This window comes from Pelophylax lessonae (assembly GCF_965119305.1).
Source record: "Pelophylax lessonae genome assembly, chromosome: 11".
Taxonomy (NCBI): Eukaryota; Metazoa; Chordata; class Amphibia; order Anura; family Ranidae; genus Pelophylax; species Pelophylax lessonae.
In genome coordinates, this window is record NC_138778.1 from 35427483 (window position 1) to 35450548 (window position 23066).

Here is a 23066-nt window from a genome sequence, read left to right on the forward strand (position 1 = left end):
GGGAATGTTACATAGCAGAATGTGAAAAATATTGTTTTTTCTTCAGAATTGTCGCTCTTTTATTGTTTATAGCGCAAAAAATAAAAATCGAACAGGTGATCAAATACCACCAAAAGAAAGCTCTATTTGTGGGAAAAAAAAGGACATCAATATTATTTAGGTACAGCGTCGCATGACCGCGCAATTGTCCGTCAAAGTAATGCAGTGCCGAATCACAAAATATGGCCTGGTCATTAAGGGGGGCAAATCCTTCCGGTCCAGAAGTGGTTAATGGAGATCGTCCCTAGATCTCCTGTAGTTTCCGTAATGGTACGCAAACAGCAATTAACCCAGCAGGTGGTTTAACCATTTCGTACTCTATCCAAAACTAAAAATAACATCTGGCTATGCATACACTTTATCTTACTATATAAAGTACAAGTGTCTCTGCGTCCAGTCCCTGTGTCCGTGGGATTGCGCTACTGCGCATGTGCCCCACGGACAGCAGTTGGGACTTGGAGCGCAGAGACTTCGGGGGGGGGCGGCCGAAAATGTTGAAGCGGCGGAGGTGCGCGGGCATGCGGCGGGTGCGCGCTCGCACGCGAGAGCCGCTCGGTCAGCGTGTCCCCGATGTTGCTAGGGCAACAGGGACGCTATGCGCAGAGCTGGCTATGTCATGCGGCTCTCGCGTTGTTAGAAAAAAAAAAGAGATAAGTGAGAGCCGCTCAGTCAGCTCTGCGCATTTCCCCGACGTTGCTAGGGCAACAGGGACACAGAGCTGACAGAGGCTATAGGACTAAACCAAACAGATACATATATACAATTCAGAAGAGTGTTCAACTCAGCAAGATGAGTTAAACATTACAAAGGCCAAAAGACAAAGAATAGAAAATAGATCTATTGAAGAACAGGAAAATGATGTTAGAAATTCAACATAACCCCCCCCCCCCCCAAAAAAAAAAAACAAATATTAAAAAAAAAAAACTCTACTGATTTTGTATATTTTCAATTGTTTGAAAAGGTTTGCACGAAGCAACATTTAGAGCCCATTCAGACTAGCGCGACACGACTTTGGGGGGCGACCTGTGAAGTCGCGTGCACCGCTGTGCACCGCGACTTCGGCGCAACTTGCAGAGACTTCACATAATGGAAGTCTATGCAAGTCGCCTCCAGGTCGCCCCAAAGTAGTACAGGACCCTTTTTCTAAGTCGGAGCGACTTGTGTCGCTCCTATTAGAACGGGTCCTGTGCTAATCAATGGACCGCGACCGAGCAAGACTTGTCAGGCTGACAAGTCGCCTGACAAGTCGCGCTAATGTGAATGGGCTCTTACCGTACCTTAATTGTTTTTGTTTACTACTTAAAAAAAAAAAAAATAAGAAAAGTGAAATTTTTCATATTATTCTTCTTTAACATTTCTAAAGAATAAATACGATAAGATAGAAATCAACTGCATGGTTGTCCACTTTTTTTTGTAATGGAACAAGTCTGTTTTTACAAATGTTTGACCACATATGTTCTAGCGCCCATTAATTTAACAGGCTTAAAGCGGAGTTCCACCCAAAAGTGGAACTTCCGCTTTAGGTGTTCCTTCCCCCCTGACATGCCACATTTGGCATGTCATTTTTTTGGGGGGGGAGCGGGTACCTAGTTTTGACAGGTACCCGCTCCCACTTTCGCTCGGAGCGCCGCGGTGCCCTGAGCGGAAGTTCTCCTCTCCCCCTCCCTCCCTGCAATCTTCTGGGACACGTCAGAGGTCCCAGAAGATTGCCGGCCAATCACGGCGCGCAGCGCGACTCGCGCATGCGCAGTGGGTACCCGGCTGTGAAGCCGCAAACTGTAACAGCCGGGTGCCCACAGCAGTGATGCCGGCGCCGAGGGAGAGGATCGAGGCTTCGGGCGGCCGCATAGCTGGACCGTTGGACAGGTGAGTCAAATGGCTGGAACTCCGCTTTAATGTCTAGTTATTGAATAAAGAGCTGCATTCGTTTGTGTGTTTTATATCTGCCCTGATTTCAGCTTTAAAAGGGTCTGTTTTCCTTTAAACAAGGGTAAATTGAATTGGTACATGTAATTTCCAAATGTATTTATCCATGCAATTATTTTTGCGTGGTTGCGCCTCCTCTTCTCCTCTGAATTGGTTCTTCATCAATCTCCATCTCTTCTTTACTAATCCTCTTTTGATTTTCGACTTTTCCCCTTGAACTACCTCCTACATTGCCTCCTGTGGACTCTAGCGTTTGTTTTCATCCTACACAGTCCTCTCATCATTAATTATTCCTTTTATTTTATATTAGAAATTACAAACACCCCTTCCATAAGATTCCATTTTCCTCCTTTCTTCTCCTTTGCCCCTCTGCTTGCCCTTTGGCACCCTTGGCTTCTGCTGTTTGTACTATTATATAGCAGCTCTACTTCTCCTTCTTCATTTCCCCTCCTCCCCCTCTAATGTGCTCTAACAGCTGTAATTAGAAGTCCTGACATCTCTGTAAATGTTCAGACTGCAAAGTCCAAAGTGTAATATATAAAGCAAAGTCTGTGGGGGGTCTCTGTACCCGGCAACTGTGAAATGGGTAGACGGAGTAACTCTTGCAGTGCCCTTCTCTAAAACAAAATCAACAATCGAGCTAGTGCTTTCTGGAACTGTTTCTGCTAAGATAAAACATCTTTATTATTGTTATCATTTTATTTAACCACTTAAGCCACGGAAGATTTTACCCCCTTCCTGACCAGGGCCTATTTTGCGATTCGGCACTGCGTGACTTTAACAGACAATTGCGCGGTCGTGCGACGCTGTACCTAAACAAATTTGACATCCTTTTTTTCCCACAAAGAGAGCTTTCTTTTGGTGGTATTTGATCACCTGTGCGATTTTTTGATCATGCACTATAAACAAAAAAATAGCGACAATTTTGCAAAAATAAAAATATTTTTCACATTTTTTATATGAAATTCCCCCCTGTCTCTACCAGCTTTGCACATCTAGAGAGGGCATCTAACATTTGTGCCCATTCTTCTTTGCAAAAAAGCTCAAGCTCTGTCAGATTGGATGGAGAGCGTTTGTGAACAGCAATTTTTAAGTATTGCCACAGATTCTCAATTGGATTTAGGTCTAAACTTTGAACCATTCTAACACATGAATATGTACAAAAGATATATGACTCTTGCGCTTGAGGGGTTATCTTGAAACGAGTATCCTGAGAATACGATTCAGGTTGAATGGACGTAGTCCCGGCTGTGCTGCCACTCTCAACAGGTCGTGGTAACCCAAACAGTTGGAACATGGGCAAACATGTGCAATCAAGGACCACCAAGACTCTCCACTGGGGTTCCTCTGCTAATGCAGGCCGTGGTGGGATGTGGACCTCCAAAGAACCGCTTATGCGGTCCCCCTTCAACAGAGCTCCGAAAGGTGTAAGCGGTTCTTTGGAGGTCCACATCCCACCACGGCCTGCATCAGCAGAGGAAGCCCAGTGGAGAGTCTTGGTGGTCCTTGATTGCACATGTTTGCCCATGTTTCAACTTGTTTTGTGGGTATAATGTGTATGCTATTTTATTTTAATAAATTGTTTTAAAGATAATGCGCTAGGCTGGTGCGCCCTCTGTCTGTTCCTTTTTTAACACATGAATATGCTTTGATCCAAACAATTCCATTGTAGCTCTGGCTGTATGTTTAGGGTCGTTGTCCTACCTCTGCCCCAGTCTCAAGTCTTTTGTAGACTCTAACAGTTTTTTTAAGCTGGCCCTGTGTTTGGCTCCACTCATCTTCCCATCAACTCTGACCAGCTTCCCTGTCCCTGCTGAAGAAGAGCATCCCCACAACATGATGCTGCCACCACCATGTTTCACAGTTGGGATGGTGTTTATAGGGTGATGTGCAGTGTTTTTCAAGGGGTATGAATACTTTTTCAAGGCACTGTAGATAAATACCGCTGCAGGCATAAAGTACAAGCACCTAGGGGCCTCACAAACCCTACCATCATGGCAAAAGCTCGGAAGGTTCCTAAACTCTGGGTAGTGTTGGAGCTTGCCACTAAGTTCTGCTTTTTTCAACTCCCACTGGACCATCATTATGATTGACAGATTCACTGGCCAATAAGAGTCAGAAAATGCTGGGCATGCTTCACCACTAATCAGAATAGTTGAGATTCGGCACTGACAGATTCTCTTTAACCAGTCCTGGACCGGAAGGATTTGCTCCCTTAATGATCAGGCCATTTTTTGTGATTCGCAACTGCGTTATTTTAACTGAAAATTGTGCGGTCGTGCGATGCCTTACCCTAATAAAATTGATGTCCTTTCCCATAAATAGAGCTTTCTTTTGGTGGTATTTGATCACCTCTGCGATTTTTATTTTTTGCGCTATAAATTAAAAAAGACCGACAATTCTGAAAAAAAAAAACAATAATTTTCACTTTCTGCTATATAACATTCCAAAAAAAAAAAAAATGTAAAAAAACAAAATTGAACATTTAAGGCCAATTTGTTTTCTGCTACATATTTTTGGTTAAAAAAAAAAAAAAAAATCCAATAAGCGTATTTTGATTGGTTTGCACAAAAGTTATCACGTCTACTGACTACATGAAAGATTTATGTCATTTTTATTTATTTATTTATTTTTTTACTAGTAATGGCGGTGATCTGCGATTTTTTGCGGAACTGCGACATTGTGGCAGATCGGACCCCTAACTGACATTTTTAACACTTTTGGAGGGGAAACCGGTGACATTACTACAGTAATCAGTGCTAAAAATATGCACTGTTACTGTAATAATGACACTGGCAGGGAAGGGGTTAACAATGTGGGTGATCAAGGGGGTTAACCACTTACCGCATAGTAACGTGCCCATACGTCGGGTAACTTTGCGGGGTTATACCGGGATGATGCCTCTAGCTAGAGACACCATCCCGGTACCATGGTTTGAAGCCGACGGTCGGCTTTCCGTCGGTAACGACCGATGCGGCTCGGGAGCCGCTCGATCGTTACCCGGGTGAGCGGGAGGGGACGTCCCCCCCCTCCCGCCGCCTTCCGTGGCTTTGCTCGGGGCTCCCGTCCCACCGGGAGCCCCGAGCACCCAGCCAGGACGTCCGCCGGCTGGATGGAGTCCCGATGAATGCCGGAAACGGCATCGATCGGGTCTCCGATGACGTAACCCGGAGGCGGCGTCCATGACGTCACTTCCGGGTTACTGTGCTGCAAAAGGCGGCAGATTTGAAAATTGGCTGTATGCAAAGGCCGTTTTCTGCATTTTGCATACAGGGAAGTGTAGTGGAGGGGTCTAGGGTCTTTTAGACTCTCGATCCCTCCATAAAGTGTACCTGTCACTATATATTGGTGTCACAAGGGATGTTTACATTGCTTGTGACAGCAATAAAAGTGATCAGATTTTTTTTTTTTTTTAAAAAACCTGTAATAAAGTTAAAAAAAAAGAAAAAATAAATAGGAAAAAAAAATAATAATTTAGCCGCCCCCGTCACCGTTAGCTCGCGCACAAAAAAAACATATACGCAAGTCAAGCCGCAAATGAAATCGCTGATCTAACCACACATGTGAGGTATCGCCGCGATCGCCAGAGCGTGGGCAATAATTTAAAAAAAAGAGCTACACTCTAACTCTAAACTGGTAACCGTTAAATAAATTTAAAGCATCGCCGATTGAGATCTCTATTGACCGTAGTTTGTCGCCACGGGGGGGGGGGGGGGGGGGGCGCAATTTTAAACCGTAACATGTTGGGTATCTATTTACTCGGCGTGACATCATCTTTCACAATATATAAAAAAAATGGGCTAAATTTACTGTTAAGTATTTTTTAAATGCAGTGAAATGTGATTTTTCAATTTTTTCCCAAAAAAATGGCGTTTTAAAGACCGCTGCGCAAATACCGCGTGACAAAAAATTTTGCAATGACCGACATTTTATTCTCCAGCGTCTTTGCTAAAGAAATATATATAATGTTTGGGGGTTCTAAGTAGTTTTCTAGGAAAAAATACTGGTTTTAACTTGTAAACAAAAAGTGTCCGAAATAGGGCTGGGGCTTAAGTGGTTAAATGTGAGCCTAGGGGAGCGATTCATGTAGTTTGTCGCCACTGCATGGGCGCGGGCACAATTTTAAAGCATGTCGTGTTTGGTGTCTATGTACTCTTCATAAGATCATCTTTTATATTTTACCAAACATTTGGGCAATATATAGTGTTTTTGTGCATTCAAATTTAAAAAGTTATTTTTTTCCCAAAATACTGTGTTTGGAAAAGTACTGTGTAAAAAAAGGTTGCAACAACCACCATTTTAATCTGCTGGGCCTCTGCTTTAAAAAATATATATAATGTTTGGGGGTTCAAAGTAATTTTCTAACAAAAAAAATTATTATTTTCATGTAGACAAAAAATGTCAAAAAAAGGCTTGGTCTTCAAGTGGTTAGAAGAGAAGGGTGATGTGTGGCATAAGCTTCTAATATTTGGCATAAAATGCAAGGACAGTTCAAAACCCCTTCAAATGACCCCTTTTTGCAAAGTAGACACCCCAAGCTATTTGCTGAGAAGCATGCTGAGTCCATGGAATATTTTATATTTTTCCACAAGTTTCAGGAAAATTACGCTTTTTCCTTTTTTTTATACACAAAGTTGTCACTAAATGATATATTGCTCACACATGACATGGGTATATGTAAAATTACACCCCAAAATACATTCTGCTGCTTCTCCTGAGTATGGAGATACCACATGTGTGAGACTTTTTGGCAGTCTAGCCGAGTACAGGACCCCGAAAACCAATCACCACCTTCAGGCTTTCTAAGGGCGTAAATTGTGCATTTTACTTCCTCGCTACCTATCACGTTTCCTGAGGCCCTGAAATGTCAAGATAGCACAAAACCCCCCAAATAACCTCATTTTTGGAAAGTAGACACTCCAAGCTATTTGCTGAGAGGCATGTTAAGTCCATGGAATATTTCATATTTTTTCACAAGTTTCAGGAAAATGACAAAAAAATAATTTATTTTTTCGTTTTTACACAAAGTTGTCACTTAAATAATATATTGCTCAAACATGCCATGGGTATATGTGAAATGACACCCCAAAATACATTTTGCTGCTTCTCCTGAGTATGGAGATACCACATGTGTGAGACTTTTTGGCAGTCTAGCCGAGTACAGGACCCCGAAAACCAATCACCACCTTCAGGCTTTCTAAGGGTGTAAATTGTTGATTTCACTCTTCACTACCTATCACAGTTTCGGAGGCCATGAAATGCCAAGATAGCACAAAACCCCCCAAATTTACTCCTTTTCGGAAATTTTTCAAATTTCAAAACATTGTGACAAAAAGTGAGATCTGCAAAATACTCAAAATACCTCTCAGCAAATAGCTTAGGGAGTCTACTTTCTGAAAAGGGGTCATTTGGGGGAGGAGGTTGTGCTGTCTTGGCATTCCATGGCCTCCGAAACTGTGATAGGTAGTGAGGAAGTGAAATGAGCAATTTTTGCCCTTTGAAATTCTGAAGGCAGTGATTGGTTTTCGGGGTCCCGTATGCGACTAAACTGCCAAAAAGTCTCACACATGTGGTATCCCTGTACTCTGGAGAAGCAGCAGAATGTATTTTGGGGTGTCATTCCACATATACCTATGGCATGTGTGAGCAATATATCATTTCAGTGATAACTTTGTGTAAAAATAAAAAAATTTTCGTCATTTTTCAATCACTTGTGACAAAAAAAGAAGTATTCAATGGGCTCAACATGCCTCTCAGCAAATTCTTTGGGGTGTCTACTTTCCAAAAATGGGTAATTTGGGGGGGAATTCTGTTCTGCCCTGACATTTTAGCACCTCAAGAAATGAGATAGGCAGTCATAAACTAAAAAACTGCAAAAAAACAAAGACAGCACATTATCCTCAATAAGGCTTTATTAATACAAAGTAAAAGTGACTACTCACAAACAATGATGTAAACCAGCAAATCAAAACCGAACATCAGGACTCTGAGGAAGAGGCAAAGCCTCGAAACGCGTCAGCCGTCATTTCATCAAGGACAGTGGACATTGATCCAATTTGATCCTGATGTTCGGATTTGATATGCTGGTTTACATCATTGTTTGTGAGTAGTCACTTTTACTTTGTATTAATAAAGCTGTATTGAGGATAATGCGCCCTGTCTTTGTTTTTTGCAGTACTTTGTGGACCACCCCGGTCTTAGAGGGCAGCAAGGCCTTAGCCATTGGGGATGCCAAGTATGAGTTCCGTGGTAGGAGTGGTCGGGGGCCCTGTTTCTGAGCGCAGGAGCAAGGTGCTATGCATCGTAAATTTGTTTTGGAGTAATCATAAACTAAAAGCTGCATACATTCAAGTATAGACGCTATAACTTTTGTGCAAACCAATAAAAATACGCTTTTTAATTTTTTTTTTTTCATCCAAGACATGTGACTGAATACATTTTGGCCTAAATGTATGACAAAAATTGAATTTACTGGATTTTTTTATAACAAAAATTCGAAAATATCAAATTTTTAACCACTTAAGCCCCGGAAGATTTTACCCCCTTCCTGACCAGGGGACAATTGCGCGGTCGTGCGATGCTGTACCTAAAGGAATTTGACGTCCTTTTTTTCCCACAAACAGAGCTTTCTTTTGGTGGTATTTGATCACCTGTGCGATTTTTTGATTATGCGCTATAATCAAAAAAATAGCGACAATTTTGCAAAAATAACAATATTTTTCAAATTTTTTTATATGAAATTCCCCCCCCCCCCCCAAAAAAAATGTAAAAATTAAAATTTTTTAAAATTTTTTGCCAATTTGTTTTCTGCTACATATGTTTGGTAAAAAAAAATCACAATAAGCGTATTTTGATTGGTTTGTGCAAACGTTATTGCGTTTACTAACTAAGGGAAAGATTTTTGTAATTTCTGTTGTTTTTTTTTTTTAACGAATAATGGCGGCGATCTGCGATTTTTTTTGCGGGACTGCGACATTGCGGCGGACAGATCGGACCCTTGACTGACATTTTTGACACTTTTGGGGTTACCAGTGACATTACTACAGTAATTAGTGCTATACATATGCACTGTTACTGTAAAAATGACACTGGCAGGGAAGGGGTTAACTTTATTGGAGAAGGAGGGGTTAAGTGTGTCCCTAGGGGCGTGCTTCTAACTGTGATTGGATGTGGCTGTGTGTGTAACAGCACAGATCAACGGTCCTACATAGCAGGACCGAGTGATCTGTGCTGTTACACAGGGAAGAATGACAGGCGGCTTTGTTTACATTAGCCGCCTGCCTTTCTCCCTTCACAGCGGACGATCGCGAGTGACCGGCAGACATCGGGTCCGCCAGTCACACGCACGGAGGTGTCCGTGAACGAGCCGAGGCGGGAGCTCCCCTGCTATTGGCTCCCAGGCTAGTGACGTCCCCATACGTCACTTTGCCTGGCCGGGGCTGACCGCCGCAGTATATGTACTTGCGGCGGTCAGCAACCGGTTAAAGCATTTGCGGTCTTTTTGCTGTTTATATCGCAAAAAAAATAAAAATCCCAGTGTTGATCAAATCCCACCAAAAAATAACTCTATTTGTGGGGAAAAAAAGGACGCAAATTTGGGTACAGTGTTGTATGACCGCACAATTACCAGTTGAATCAGAGCAGTGCCAAATTGCAAAAAGTGCTCTCTGGTCAGGGAGGGGGGTAGAACCTTCCGGAGCTAAAGTGGTTAAAATGTAAATGTATTTAAAATTGCTATTTACTTTGCAGAGGAATAAGTTCAATTCTAAGTTTACATTTTAACACAAAGTGGATTTTACAAGTGAAGTTCAGCCATGGACAGAAGATGTCATTACTGCTCTTCAACAGCCGAAACAAAACTTTATTGTAGCACCTCCAGGCTTTCCAGCTTGCTTTACGGCAGCGTGGCAGGACTGCACAGCGGCCCTTTTACATCATTCTGGACGCGTCACGCTTTACAGCGGCGTGGCATGCCTGATTCACGACGGCGCAGTTTACGGTAGATGCTTCGTCGCTTTACAGCGCTGTGCTATACTGATAGAAATGGATGTAGGAGAGCTGCTGCGGTATCAGGTGAGGTGGTGGGGGCTGTGAATGGGGATTTGTGTAGTGGAGCAGCACTGGGGTTGCGGTGTCAGTGCTCAGTGTATTATTATGGTGGTTTTTGTGCTCAGAATGCTCTCAGTGTACAGCAGTGTGGGGGAAGTGCTGTGACTCTGCTAGTCTTATGGGACTGATGGAGTCCACTGTAGAGGCTCGCCACAGAACAGGTTCTGCCATAGAAGCTCACCCATTCCGATAAGGGGGCCCGCCACAGAGGAGGTCCTGTTGTAGAGGTTCGCTGACAACTGATCCAGCTATGGAGGTTTGCCACTGACCCAGCTATGGACTGCTACTGCTGTAGAGGCTCGCCGCTCACCCATTTAGAAATGGAGGCTCGCCGCCGGCCCATAGGCGCAGTGGAGGCTCGCCGCCACCCCCTAGGCGCAGTGGAGGCTCGCCGCCGGCCCGTAGGCGCAGTGGAGGCTCGCCGCCGACCTGTAGGCGCAGTGGAGGCTCGCCGCCGACCCGTAGGCGCTGTGGAGGCTCGCCGCCGACCCGTAGGCGCTGTGGAGGCTCGCCGCCGACCCGTAGGCGTAGTGGAGGCTCGCCGCCGACCCGTAGGCGTAGTGGAGGCTCGCCGCCGACCCGTAGGCGCTGTGGAGGCTCGCCGCCGGTCCGTAGGCGCAGTGGTGGCTCGCCGCCGACCCGTAGGCGCAGTGGTGGCTTGCCGCCGACCCGTAGGCGCAGTGGTGGCTCGCCGCCGACCCGTAGGCGCAGTGGAGGCTCGCCGCCGACCCGTAGGCGCTGTGGAGGCTCGCCGCCGACCCGTAGGCGCTGTGGAGGCTCGCCGCTGACCCATAGGCGCTGTGGAGGCTCGCCGACTAACAGGCGCTGTGGAGGCTCGCCGACTAACAGGCGCTGTGGAGGCTCGCCGCCGGCCCATTGGCGCTGTGGAGGCTCGCCGCCGGCCCATTGGCGCTGTGGAGGCTCGCCGACTAACAGGCGCTGTGGAGGCTCGCCGCCGGCCCATTGGCGCTGTGGAGGCTCGCCGACTAACAGGCGCTGTGGAGGCTCGCCGCCGGCCCGTAGGCGCTGTGGAGGCTCGCCGCCGACCCGTAGGCGCTGTGGAGGCTCGCCGCCGACCCGTAGGCGTAGTGGAGGCTCGCCGCCGACCCGTAGGCGCTGTGGAGGCTCGCCGCCGGTCCGTAGGCGCAGTGGTGGCTCGCCGCCGACCCGTAGGCGCAGTGGTGGCTCGCCGCCGACCCGTAGGCGCAGTGGTGGCTCGCCGCCGACCCGTAGGCGCAGTGGTGGCTCGCCGCCGACCCGTAGGCGCTGTGGAGGCTCGCCGCCGACCCGTAGGCGCTGTGGAGGCTCGCCGCCGACCCGTAGGCGCTGTGGAGGCTCGCCGACTAACAGGCGCTGTGGAGGCTCGCCGACTAACAGGCGCTGTGGAGGCTCGCCGCCGGCCCATTGGCGCTGTGGAGGCTCGCCGCCGGCCCATTGGCGCTGTGGAGGCTCGCCGACTAACAGGCGCTGTGGAGGCTCGCCGCCGGCCCATTGGCGCTGTGGAGGCTCGCCGACTAACAGGCGCTGTGGAGGCTCGCCGCCGACCCGTAGGCGCTGTGGAGGCTCGCCACCGACCCGTAGGCGTTGTGGAGGCTCGCCGCCGACCCGTAGGCGCTGTGGAGGCTCGCCGACTAACAGGCGCTGTGGAGGCTCGCCGCCGGCCCATTGGCGGTGTGGAGGCTCGCCGCCGGCCCATTGGCGGTGTGGAGGCTCGCCGCCGGCCCGTAGGCGCTGTGGAGGCTCGCCGCCGGCCCGTAGGCGCTGTGGAGGCTCGCCGCCGACCCGTAGGCGCAGTGGAGGCTCGCCGCCGACCCGTAGGCGCAGTGGAGGCTCGCCGCCGACCCGTAGGCGCTGTGGAGGCTCGCCGCCGGTCCGTAGGCGCAGTGGTGGCTCGCCGCCGACCCGTAGGCGCAGTGGTGGCTCGCCGCCGACCCGTAGGCGCTGTGGAGGCTCGCCGCCGACCCGTAGGCGCTGTGGAGGCTCGCCGCCGACCCGTAGGCGCTGTGGAGGCTCGCCGCCGACCCGTAGGCGCTGTGGAGGCTCGCCGCCGACCCGTAGGCGCTGTGGAGGCTCGCCGCTGACCTGTAGGCGCTGTGGAGGCTCGCCGACTAACAGGCGCTGTGGAGGCTCGCCGCTGGCCCATTGGCGCTGTGGAGGCTTGCCGCCGGCCCATTGGCGCTGTGGAGGCTCGCCGACTAACAGGCGCTGTGGAGGCTCGCCGCCGGCCCATTGGCGCTGTGGAGGCTCGCCGACTAACAGGCGCTGTGGAGGCTCGCCGCCGGCCCGTAGGCGCTGTGGAGGCTCGCCGCCGACCTGTAGGTGCTGTGGAGGCTCGCCGACTAACAGGCGCTGTGGAGGCTCGCCGCCGGCCCATTGGCGCTGTGGAGGCTCGCCGCCGGCCCGTAGGCGCTGTGGAGGCTCGCCGCCGGCCCGTAGGCGCTGTGGAGGCTCGCCGCCGGCCCGTAGGCGCTGTGGAGGCTCGCCGCCGGCCCGTAGGCGCTGTGGAGGCTCGCCGCCGGCCCGTAGGCGCTGTGGAGGCTCGCCGCCGGCCCGTAGGCGCTGTGGAGGCTCGCCACGCGGGCCCATTGGTGCCATGGAGGCTCGCCGCTGGCCCATAGGCGCCATGGAGGCATTGTTTTGGACACAATGCAAGCACACACAAGTGCCCCCACAGCCTGTGGCTTGCTATGGGGGCACTCAGCAAGGGGGAGGGGCCCAGAGTGCTGGCGGAGGACCCGAGAAGAGGAGGATCGGGGCTGCTCTGTGCAAAACCCAACTGCACAGAGCAGGTAAGTGTGATGTATGTATTTTTTTTTTTTTTATTATTTTTTTTCCTTTTCAATCACTTTAATTCCAAGGAGGTAATGCCACCTTGTGGGCTTATACATTTTTTTTATATTTTTTTTTTACAAGTTTATGGCTGATTTACACTGATGGGCCAATTGAGTCCACCTGTCAGTTTTTCAGCCGGACCCGATCGGACCAACCTTTGCTCTCTATGGAGTGGGGGATGTCAACACACGTGTCCAGACACCCCGCCGGCATCCGATCCTGACCATTCCCCATCCGTCGGTCAGATGGCAGTCGGATGGAAACGGACAAGCAGTCTGTTTCCATCTGACAACAGGCTGTGTCAGTTTCTACGCTGCATTAGCAGAGTGTGCACAGACCTGTCACCTGCTCGGCCAGAATTCAGTAGAGAGATCCCCTGCTGAGTGGGCGGATTGGCTGGCGGACTCAGTGTGAAAGGGGCCTATATCTTTACTGAATGCTGGGAGTTTAGCTGTTTGCTATACTTCTTTTTCTGAATAATCCAGCTTGCAATGAAATTGCAACAGTTTCAGATCTCCCAGGACCCTTCCTTGGCTATGGAAAGCACATGTATAACTCAGCTGCATGCAAAATATGTATCCCCAGGAAGTCTTTGTCATATGCATCAATCAACTATTTGTAGCAATCGAAGGACAAACCCCAATAATGCTTCAAGGGAAACAAAATGGCATCACTTCTGGCTAATAGCCAGAGGCAATGCTGTTTTTGTTTTCTCTAAAGCGTCATTGAGAGTTCCTTATTGATTTCTCCAAATATTGGATGTGATACTGATTTTCGGTTCCTGATGGAGGGATCAAGATAGAGATAGATAGATATATATATCTCACAGTATCTCACAAAAGTGAGTACACCCCTCACATTCTTGTAAATTTTTTTTATCATATCTTTTCACGTGACAACACTGAAGAAATGACACTTTGCTACAATGTAAAGTAGTGAGTGTACAGCTTGTATAACAGTGTAAATTTGCTGTCCCCTCAAAATAACTCAACACACAGCAATTAATGTCTAAACCGCTGGCAACAAAGATGAGTACACCCCTAAGACCCCGTTCACACTGGGGCGACGCTACTTGCCGGGGCGACCTCACAGGTCGCAGTGTGCAGCTCGCACCGCGACCTCGGAGAGGCCGGCATGGACTTCATATCATTGAAGTCAATGCAGGTCGCTCCAGGTCGCCCCAAAGAAGCTCCGGACCCTTTTTCTAAGTCGGAGCGACTTGTGTCGCTCCTATTAGAACGGGTCCACATCTTCTCTATGGCAGGCGACCTGTCAGGCGACCAGGTCGCCTGACAGGTCGCCCCAGTGTGAATGGAGTCTAAATCAATATGTCCTAATTGGGCCCAAACTGTCAATATTTTGTGTAGTCACTATTATTTTCCAGCACTGCCTTAACCCTCTGGGGCACGGAGTTCACCAGAACTTCACAGGTTGCCACTGGAGTCCTCTTCCACTCCTCCATGATGACATCACAGAGCTGGTGGATGTTAGAGACCTTGCGCTCCTCCACCTTCTGTTTGAGGATGCCCCACAGGTGCTCAATAAGGTTTAGGTGTGGAGACATGATGGGCCAGTCCATCACCTTTACCCTCAAGGCAGTGGTTGGCTTGGAGGTGTGTTTGGGGTCGTTCGTTATCATGTTGGAATAGTGCCCTGAGGCCCAGTCTCCAAAGGGAGGGGATCATGCTCTGCTTCAGTATGTCACAGTACATGTTGGCATTCATGGTTCCCTCAATGAACTGTAGCTCCCCAGTACCGGCAGCACTCATGCAGCCCCAGACCATGACACTCCCACCACCATTTTTGACTGTAGGCAAGGCACACTTGTCTTTGTACTCACCACACACTTGACATCATTTGAACCAAATAAGTTTATCTTGGTCTCATCAGACCACAGAACATGGTTCCAGTAGTCCATGTCCTTAGTCTGCTTGTCTTCAGCAAACTGTTTGCGGGTTTTCTTGTACATTATCTTTAGAAGAGGCTTCCTTCTGGCATGACAGCCATGCAGACCAATTTGATGCAGTGTGCGGTGTATGATCTGAGCCCTGACAGGCTGACCCCCCCACCCCTTCAACCTCTGCAGCAATACTGGCAGCACTCATACATCTATTTCCGAAAGACAACCTCTGGATATGACACTGAGCACGTGCACTCAACTTCTTTGGTTGACCATGGCGAGGCCTGTTCTGAGTGGAACCTGTCCTGTTAAACCGCTGTATGGTCTTGGCCACTGTGCTGCAGCTCAGTTTCAGGGTCTCTGCAATCTTCCTATAGCCTAGGTCAGTGATGGCGAACCTTGGCACCCCAGATGTTTTGGAACTACATTTCCCATGATGCTCATATATACTGCAGAGTGCATGAGCATCATGGGAAATGTAGTTCCAAAACATCTGGGGTGCCAAGGTTCGCCATCACTGGCCTAGGTCATCTATATGTAGATCAACAATTCTTTTTTTCAGATCCTCAGAGTTCTTTGCCGTAGGGTGCCATGTTGAACTTCCAGGGACCAGTATGAGAGAGTGAGAGCGATGACACCAAATTTAACACACCTGCTCCCCATTCACACCTGAGACCTTGTAACACTGAGGAGTCACATGACACCAGGGAGGGAAATGGCTAATTGGACCCAATTTGGACATTTTCACTTAGGGGGTGTACTCACTTTTGTTGCCAGCGGTTTACACATTATTGCCTTTGAGTTATTTTGAGGCGGCAGCAAATTTACACTGTTATACAAGTTGTACACTCACTACTTTACATTGTAGGAAAGTGTCATTTCTTCAGTGTTGTCACATGAAAAGATAATATATTTCCAAAAATATGAGGGGTGTACTTACTTTTGTGAGATACTGTATGTCTGTATGTATGTAGAAATATATAGCTAGATATATAGATAGATAGAGAGAGAGATAGATAGATAGATATATATATATATCTCTATCTCTATTTGCAATTATCATCCCTAAATCTAAATTCAAATACGTATAGCACCATCCCATATGTGAATTTTGCAATATTGGCCCTCCAAGGCTAGCCGCCAAGAATATATGGCAGCCGGCTTCCTCTGATTGGCCAAGGTGGAGATTGTGGTGTCATCTGCGCTTCTTTCCATCAGAGGAAGCTTGTATTCCTTAATAAATGGTGATGTGGTACAACTCTCAATATCTGATAGTAGAGCAGAAGTCGCTGGTACTGCTGCCTGCACAAGCTACTACAGTATATTAGAGCCTCAGCAGCGGCCAGTCTGTTCTGGCATACAAATCATTTATTCTAAGCTGGACCAAAATATTTCAAAGGAGAAGTATGGCCAAAGCTCTATTGGCCATACTTCTCCTGTGTGTCACAGGATTGCACTTCGTTTTGCACTCCTATGACCCAGATTCAGCTGAACCAGACTAATTTGGTTCCATTTATTGACGACTTTAGTGTTCTTCCTTGGGCTGTTTCAGTGCTTTTGTGGCAGACAGGCAAAACTTGTCAGCACAATCTGTGACATTAAGGACACCTGAATATTTGGGCATGGCCTGAAGAAAGCACCTTAAAGCGGAGTTCCAGCCATTTACTCACCTGTCCAACGGTCCAGCGATGCGGCCGCCGGAAGCCTCGATCCTCTCCCTCGGCACCGGCATCACTGCTGTGGGCACCCGGCTGTTACAGTTTGCGGCTTCACAGCCGGGTACCCACTGCGCATGCGCGAGTCGCGCTGCGCGCCGTGATTGGCCGGCAATCTTCTGGGATCTCTGACGTGTCCCAGAAGATTGCAGGGAGGGAGGGGGAGAGGAGAACTTCCGCTCAGGGCGCCGCGGCGCTCCGAGCGGAAGTGGGAGCGGGTACCTGTCAAAACTAGGTACCCGCTCCCCCCCCCCCCCCAAAAAAAAATGACATGCCAAATGTGGCATGTCGGGGGGTCAGGACTCCCTAAAGCGGAAGTTCCACTTTTGGGTGGAACTCCGCTTTAAAGTAGAAGTCCACCCTAGCACTAAAATCCCTGCATCTATAGACCTCCACGATCTAACACTAACCTATCTAGCCCTGTAAAAAACAGTATACACACCTTTTTTTTTAAGCTGATCCGACCCGATCCCACGCTGAGCTGTCAGCCGCGGCTTCACTGTGGAGGCGGGTGCAGAAGACACAACCAACAACGGAAGCCCCATAGTAAGTTTATGGGTGATGTCACTTCCCCATTCATTTCACAGTTGTCGGCTGTGTCCTCTGCAGAGTTTCCGCCGCTGGGGACCGAATTTGATCGGCTTAAAAAAAAGGATGTATACTGATTTCTTTACAGGGCTAGATAGGTTAGTGTTAGAACGTGGAGATCTTTAGCTGTAGGGATTTTAGTTTTAGGGTGGACTAACACTTTTAGGGTCCAGATGTCCAGGATGGAGACCACCCACACAAGTACAAGAGGAGCAACTGGGAGCTCCTCATCTAGGTGGGCTTGGACTGTCAGGATAAGCTCTTCAGGCCATGCCTTGAGGTTCTCTAGCTACCTGCAGCTTGCCATGGCTATTGCTTAGAAGCGTGTTTATTCATCTGTCTGGTAAGCATGTTTTGGCATTTCATTTGGTTGCGGATCTGTTGCACCCTCCCACTCAGTTTTGGTTGTCGTGTGATTATACTCTTCCACGAGGATCTCCGAAAGTTCTTCTCTATGGACTTTTTATGGACTATCTTTTAAATAATTTGCCCATAACAACTAATTTGTGATAAGCGCTACATACTTTTAATCATCTTGTTCTCATCATATGTTCAGTATATGACTAGTGTATCTGCTATTTTAATTTTTTATATGGTTGGGACTCTTTTACTCAGCGCAGTTATCTACATATTTTTAAAAAATATTCGTTGGCAGCACGCACTTGATTCTCATGCTTAACCACTTGCCGGCTGCCGTCAGTAGATTTACTGCAGCAGTAAGCCCCTCACAGGCAAAGCGACGTAGGTCGCTAGCCTGTGAGGCTCTGGGGAGCGAGCGAGCGCGCGCCGCCGAATGCGCGCTCCCGCTCGGTCACGGATTCCCCCTGCGCGTGTGCCCGGCGGACCCGATGTCCGCTGGGCACTCGCGATCATTCGTGACACCGGGAGAAAGGCAGGCGGCTAATGTAAACAAAGCCGCCTGTCATTCTCCCCTGTGTAAAAATGGTGATCATACGGTTCTACTATGTAGGACCGTTGATCACTGTTCTTACACAACTAGCCACAGCCAATCACAGTAAGAATCACGCCCCTAGGGACACACTTAACCCCTCCCTCTCAAAAAGTTAACCCCTTCACTGCCAGTGTCATTTATACAGTAACAGTGCATATGTATAGCACTAATTACTGTAGTAATGTCACTGGTAATCCCAAAAGTGTCAAAAATGTCAGTCAAGGGTCCGATCTGTCCGCCGCAATGTCGCAGTCCCGCAAAAAAATCAAAATACGCTTTTTGCGACTTTTTTTTTTTTTTTTTTTTTACCAAAAATATGTAGCCTAAAACAAATTGGCCTAAAATGTTAAATTTAGATTTTTACATTTTTTTTTTGGGGGGGGGGGGGGGATTTCATATAAAAATATTGTTATTTTTGCAAAATTGACGCTCTTTTTTTGTTTATAGCTCATGATCAAAAAACCGCACAGGTGATCAAATACCACCAAAAGAAAGCTCTGTTTGTGGGGAAAAAAAGGATGTCAAATTCGTTTAGGTACAGCGTCGCACGACCGCGCAATTGTCCGTTAAAGTCACGCAGTGCCGAATCGCAAAATAGGCCCTGGTCAGGAAGGGGGTAAAATCTTCCGGGGCTTAAGTGGTTAAGCAGCAGCCCAGCTCTGACATTCCCATCTGAACACTACCTAATTCATGGTATTAGGAAACATCTATGTGGATTAGAGAAGTGCTCAGTGCCATGATAGACCACAGGAGAGGGGCTGCTGGTTTTTCAACCCTTAGTTTTATAATAAAAAACATGACTGCATTACAGTAATAACTTAAAATGGTAGTAAAGCTTGTTAGGGAAAAAAAAAAAAAAAAGTTTCTTTGCAAGGTAATGTGATGTTAGTAGGCATTACATATGAACACATTATAAAATACTTTACCCTAAAAGCTCCCCAGTGATGAGCTGTTACCACTGACAGGGTTTCCATCTTTACCTGGTCTTCCTTCTGGTTTCGCGGGCTCCAGCCTTCTGATTGGCCAAGCCGCGATACAATCACTCCCGCGAATGCGTGCAAGAGCCCCAGGCAGGTCACTTCGCTCTAAAGTAACGGCACGAGTATGCTGTTCCTTCAGAGCGCATGCGCCGGTGACGTCACAGGCTGCTGCTCGCTGGAATAGTTCCTAAACAGTGCTTGTTTAGGAGATATTCATTTTATCCACAGGTAAGCTTTATTATAAACTAAATAAATAGGCAAAAATAATAATAAATAAAAATTTGCAAAAATAGGCAAAATTAGTTTACTACCACTTTAAAGAGGGTTCATTGGGATTAAAAAAATGCAAGTGGTGGTGCTTCAAAGGGGGTCTTCCCAACATATGGCACTTTTCCACTGCAAGTACCGGCTCAGCCCTGCTTGGCCCGGTTTGCTTTTCGACGGCTGGTACCGCATGGTACGGCGTTGGAACGGTTCGGTACGGTATGGTTTGCTTTTCCACTAAAGTAGTACTAAAGTTAAGTGGGTGGGATAACAATTCTCTGACCAATCAGTGGCTAGTAGTGACTGCATGCAAAGGATTGTGGGATATGGTACCGGTATGGTACCTCTTGGAACCACAATCGAGTCGGTACTGTTTTTGAGAGCCGTACCGTTCGGTTCCATGCAGTGGAAAAGCGCCGCCGTACCGTACCGAACCGTTCCTACACCGTACCATGCGGTACCAGCAGTGGAAAAGCACAAAAGCGAGCCGAACCGTTCGGTTCCATGCAGTGGAAAAGCGCCAATAGAGTTGAGCTTGAAAAAACTTGAAAAAATAATGGTGTATCAGAATGAGAACAATCACCCAGAAATCTTTCCAAATGACCAATTATTCTCTTGCTGTCATTCAAGTCTATGGAAGAGGGAAACTATTAGTGATTTATCTCCCTCTATGTGATTAAGCTGCAGCATTGTGCGATCATGGAAGACAAATTGCTCGATCGTGCTACTGAAAATCTTTTTATGTAGCAGCTCACATTGAAAATAATGTGATCCAAACAAAGAGATCAATCTCATACGATTGTGGTAGTACATTTGAGCCAATAAAGTCCCAGGCTTATTCCAGCAGTCCGTGTCTGATCCAATGTTGAATAAGATCTAATCTTATTTTACTTTTTGGTTTTCGCTGAAAGCAACTTTTTCTTAAAGTGGATCTCAGTATTTGTATGAAAAAATGAAATTCATATCACAATAAACAGCAACGGTATAAAAAAATAGCTTGGGTATTAGGATTTACATGATTAATTGTTTCTTTCTGGGGAAGCATTTGGAGTGCAGGATTGGATGCAGTGACTGGATAATGCCTGTACATAGGCTCTAGAACAGGGTCGGGAACCTTTTTGGCTGAGAGAGCCATGAACACCACATATTTTTAAATGTAATTCCGTGAGAGCCATACACTATATTTCAGGGTCGGGAACCTTTATTTAATATTCATGGGCCACAGCTATACAGTGAGTAGATGGAGCCGTGTGAAAGTGCCTGGAGTCCGGTCGGGAAGAGAGCAGAGCAGGCAGGTATGCAATGAGGCCGGAGTGGTGAAGCGCCTGCGAGTGATGGAGGTGAGCATAGGCCCTGAGAAAATGGCGGCCGGCTGCTGAAGGCCTCAGAAGTGGATGTGAGAGGCAGCTCAAGAGGGGAAGGAGATTGTGTCTGTCGAGGCACAGGGAGCAGATGGCAGGTCTCCTTACCGGGCGGTGATTGCCAAGGCCCTCAGATGCACAGCGCATGAGCCGGTGGCGGTACCACGAGTAGGCTGTAGGGTCCGTAGCGCGGCAATCTGGTCACCCAGAGACGAACGGTGGGTAGCCCACAAAGTGTGCCTTCGATGGATGCAGAAATCTCCTTGGCACTGGGCACAGCTACGCGGATGGTACTGGATTGAGTGGTAGACGCGGCGGAGCTCTGGGACTACACTTTTAGCGCGGCTCACGTCTGGACACGCCCCCCTTTATTAAAGATTTGTCTGCGAGCCAGATGCAGCCATCAAAAGAGCCAAGTCTGGATCGCGAGCCATAGGTTCCCCTGCTCTAGAACAATATACTCAGAGGTGCTGGGAATATTTAGCCTTGTAAATGTAGTCAACAAGCTCAATAGCTCTGGTGGAGTGGCTTCCTTCAATAGTAGCGCGAACCATAGAAATACAAAAAGAAGCGCCAGATCAAAACTTGATAAGCGTCAAAGATATTTTTGATTGTTGGTAATAAAATAAAGTCAAACAACCAACCCATTTCAACAGCGACACCACTCCATCAGGGATTAACTCGGGATGAAACTTGCATGCACTCAGAAAACAGTGACTTCACAGATATACTATATATTACAACCAGAATTGAATTCTTCTGCACATGAAGTAATAAATTTACATCAGTTGCTGAGCAAAAATAAGGGTAGTTGGTCTGGTGCTCTCTTTTGTATTTCTATTGTTTGAATAAAGGCTTTGTCCTGAAGAGAAACGCAGTATTACCAGAGGGATGACTGATGTCAGTGAGAGGCAATAAGCACATGTAGGTGTCTACATCACTTCTATTACATCACTTAGCATAAAAAATATCTGATGCTGGATTTCCTGACTGCTGTGTGTGTGTGTGTGTATAATAATATATAATAAATATATATACTCGCAAAGAACAAAGGGAAACACCAATACAGATTGATGTATCCACTCAGCGCCAAAAAATTCAATAGATCGTGATAAATAATGTGAAATTGATCAAAACATACACATAAAAAAGAGCAGCCACTAAAAAATATGAGAAATTAAAATGTGCTAGATATTGGATGAAATCTAACATTAGCGGCGTGTAATAAATGGCACATGGGTGCTGTGCATATAGCAATAAATTTAATAGCAGTCCCATAATGACAGTCCGCTAATGCATGATTGGCGGCACACCATGTGATACAGCAGTGATTAAAGATAACTGCAGGGATGTACATGGCAGGAAACAAACTTGACCGTCGCCACACCTCGTGCAAATCCTCCCCCTTATGGTAGAAAACTCACCGCCAATCGAAATCAGTAAGGCATTGATCTCCTAACATCAGACACCGGCCACTATCTCTTAGCAGGCTGATCTTGTTCTCTCAAGATAGAGTAACAAACGGTCCCAGCATCATAAGAAAAGGACGACAGCACAGCTAGTGTAGTCTGTAATAGGGCTGGGCGATATGGCTGAAAACTGTATCACGATATCGGTGTTTCATATCGGTCGATATCGATAATTATTGATATTTTTTATTACCCATTTAAAATAAGGACCCTAGGGTGAGAATGCAGGGCGGCGGGCATGGTGCAGGAGAATGCAGGGCACTGGCATGGTGCAGGAGAATGCAGGGCACTGGCATGGTGCAGGAGAATGCAGGGCACTGGCATGGTGCAGGAGAATGCAGGGTACTGGCATGGTACAAGAGGATCCGGGGTTGTGGGCATACTACAGGAGATGCAGTGCTGTGGGCTTGGTACAGGTAGACCATGCCCGCAGCCCTGCATAATGGCAGGTAGTGAAGCTGTTTCACTTACCTGTTCCAGAGGCGCCTTCATTTTAAAAATGGCGCCGCCACGTCATTGCGCACGCGCCGCCACCGCTCGTGTAATTTCGGCTATTCCAGGCCTCTCCTGAGCGGCGCGTGCGCGGTGACATGTATGTGACGGGCGGCGCCATTTTTAAAGCTTAAACCCGTCGGAGCGGACTTTTCGTTTTATCGTTCAGTCTTTTATTGCTATCGAAAATGTCACTATCGCGATACATATCGGTATCGTTTTATCGCCCAGCCCTAGTCTGTAAACTTTATTCATCCACACAGAACCCCCCTTCTCATAATTTACTTACATGGCACAAGAATATAAAAGCAATGCATCCAAATAACCAGGCTCCAGGCTCACTGTCAGCGTCTCTCATCATTAGGCAGTCCTGCGGTCACCGCCGGCGCAGAGGGCTGAGGACAGTCGCTGGAAGCCGTTCGTGACGCTGCTGCGTGGT

General features: G+C 47.5%; 1 protein-coding gene across 1 annotated transcript in view; it reads left to right on the plus strand.

The window, feature by feature from the left end:
• The first annotated feature begins 9912 nt into the window (after positions 1-9912).
• The window catches only part of CTNNBL1 (catenin beta like 1), an 88449-nt gene continuing 75295 nt past the window's right edge, over positions 9913-23066 (plus strand). Inside the window, exon 1 of the mRNA XM_082272537.1 lies at positions 9913-10038. Coding sequence (XP_082128663.1) covers positions 10009-10038 — 30 coding nt within the window. The 5' untranslated portion in view covers positions 9913-10008. The remainder of the gene's footprint in view (positions 10039-23066) is intronic.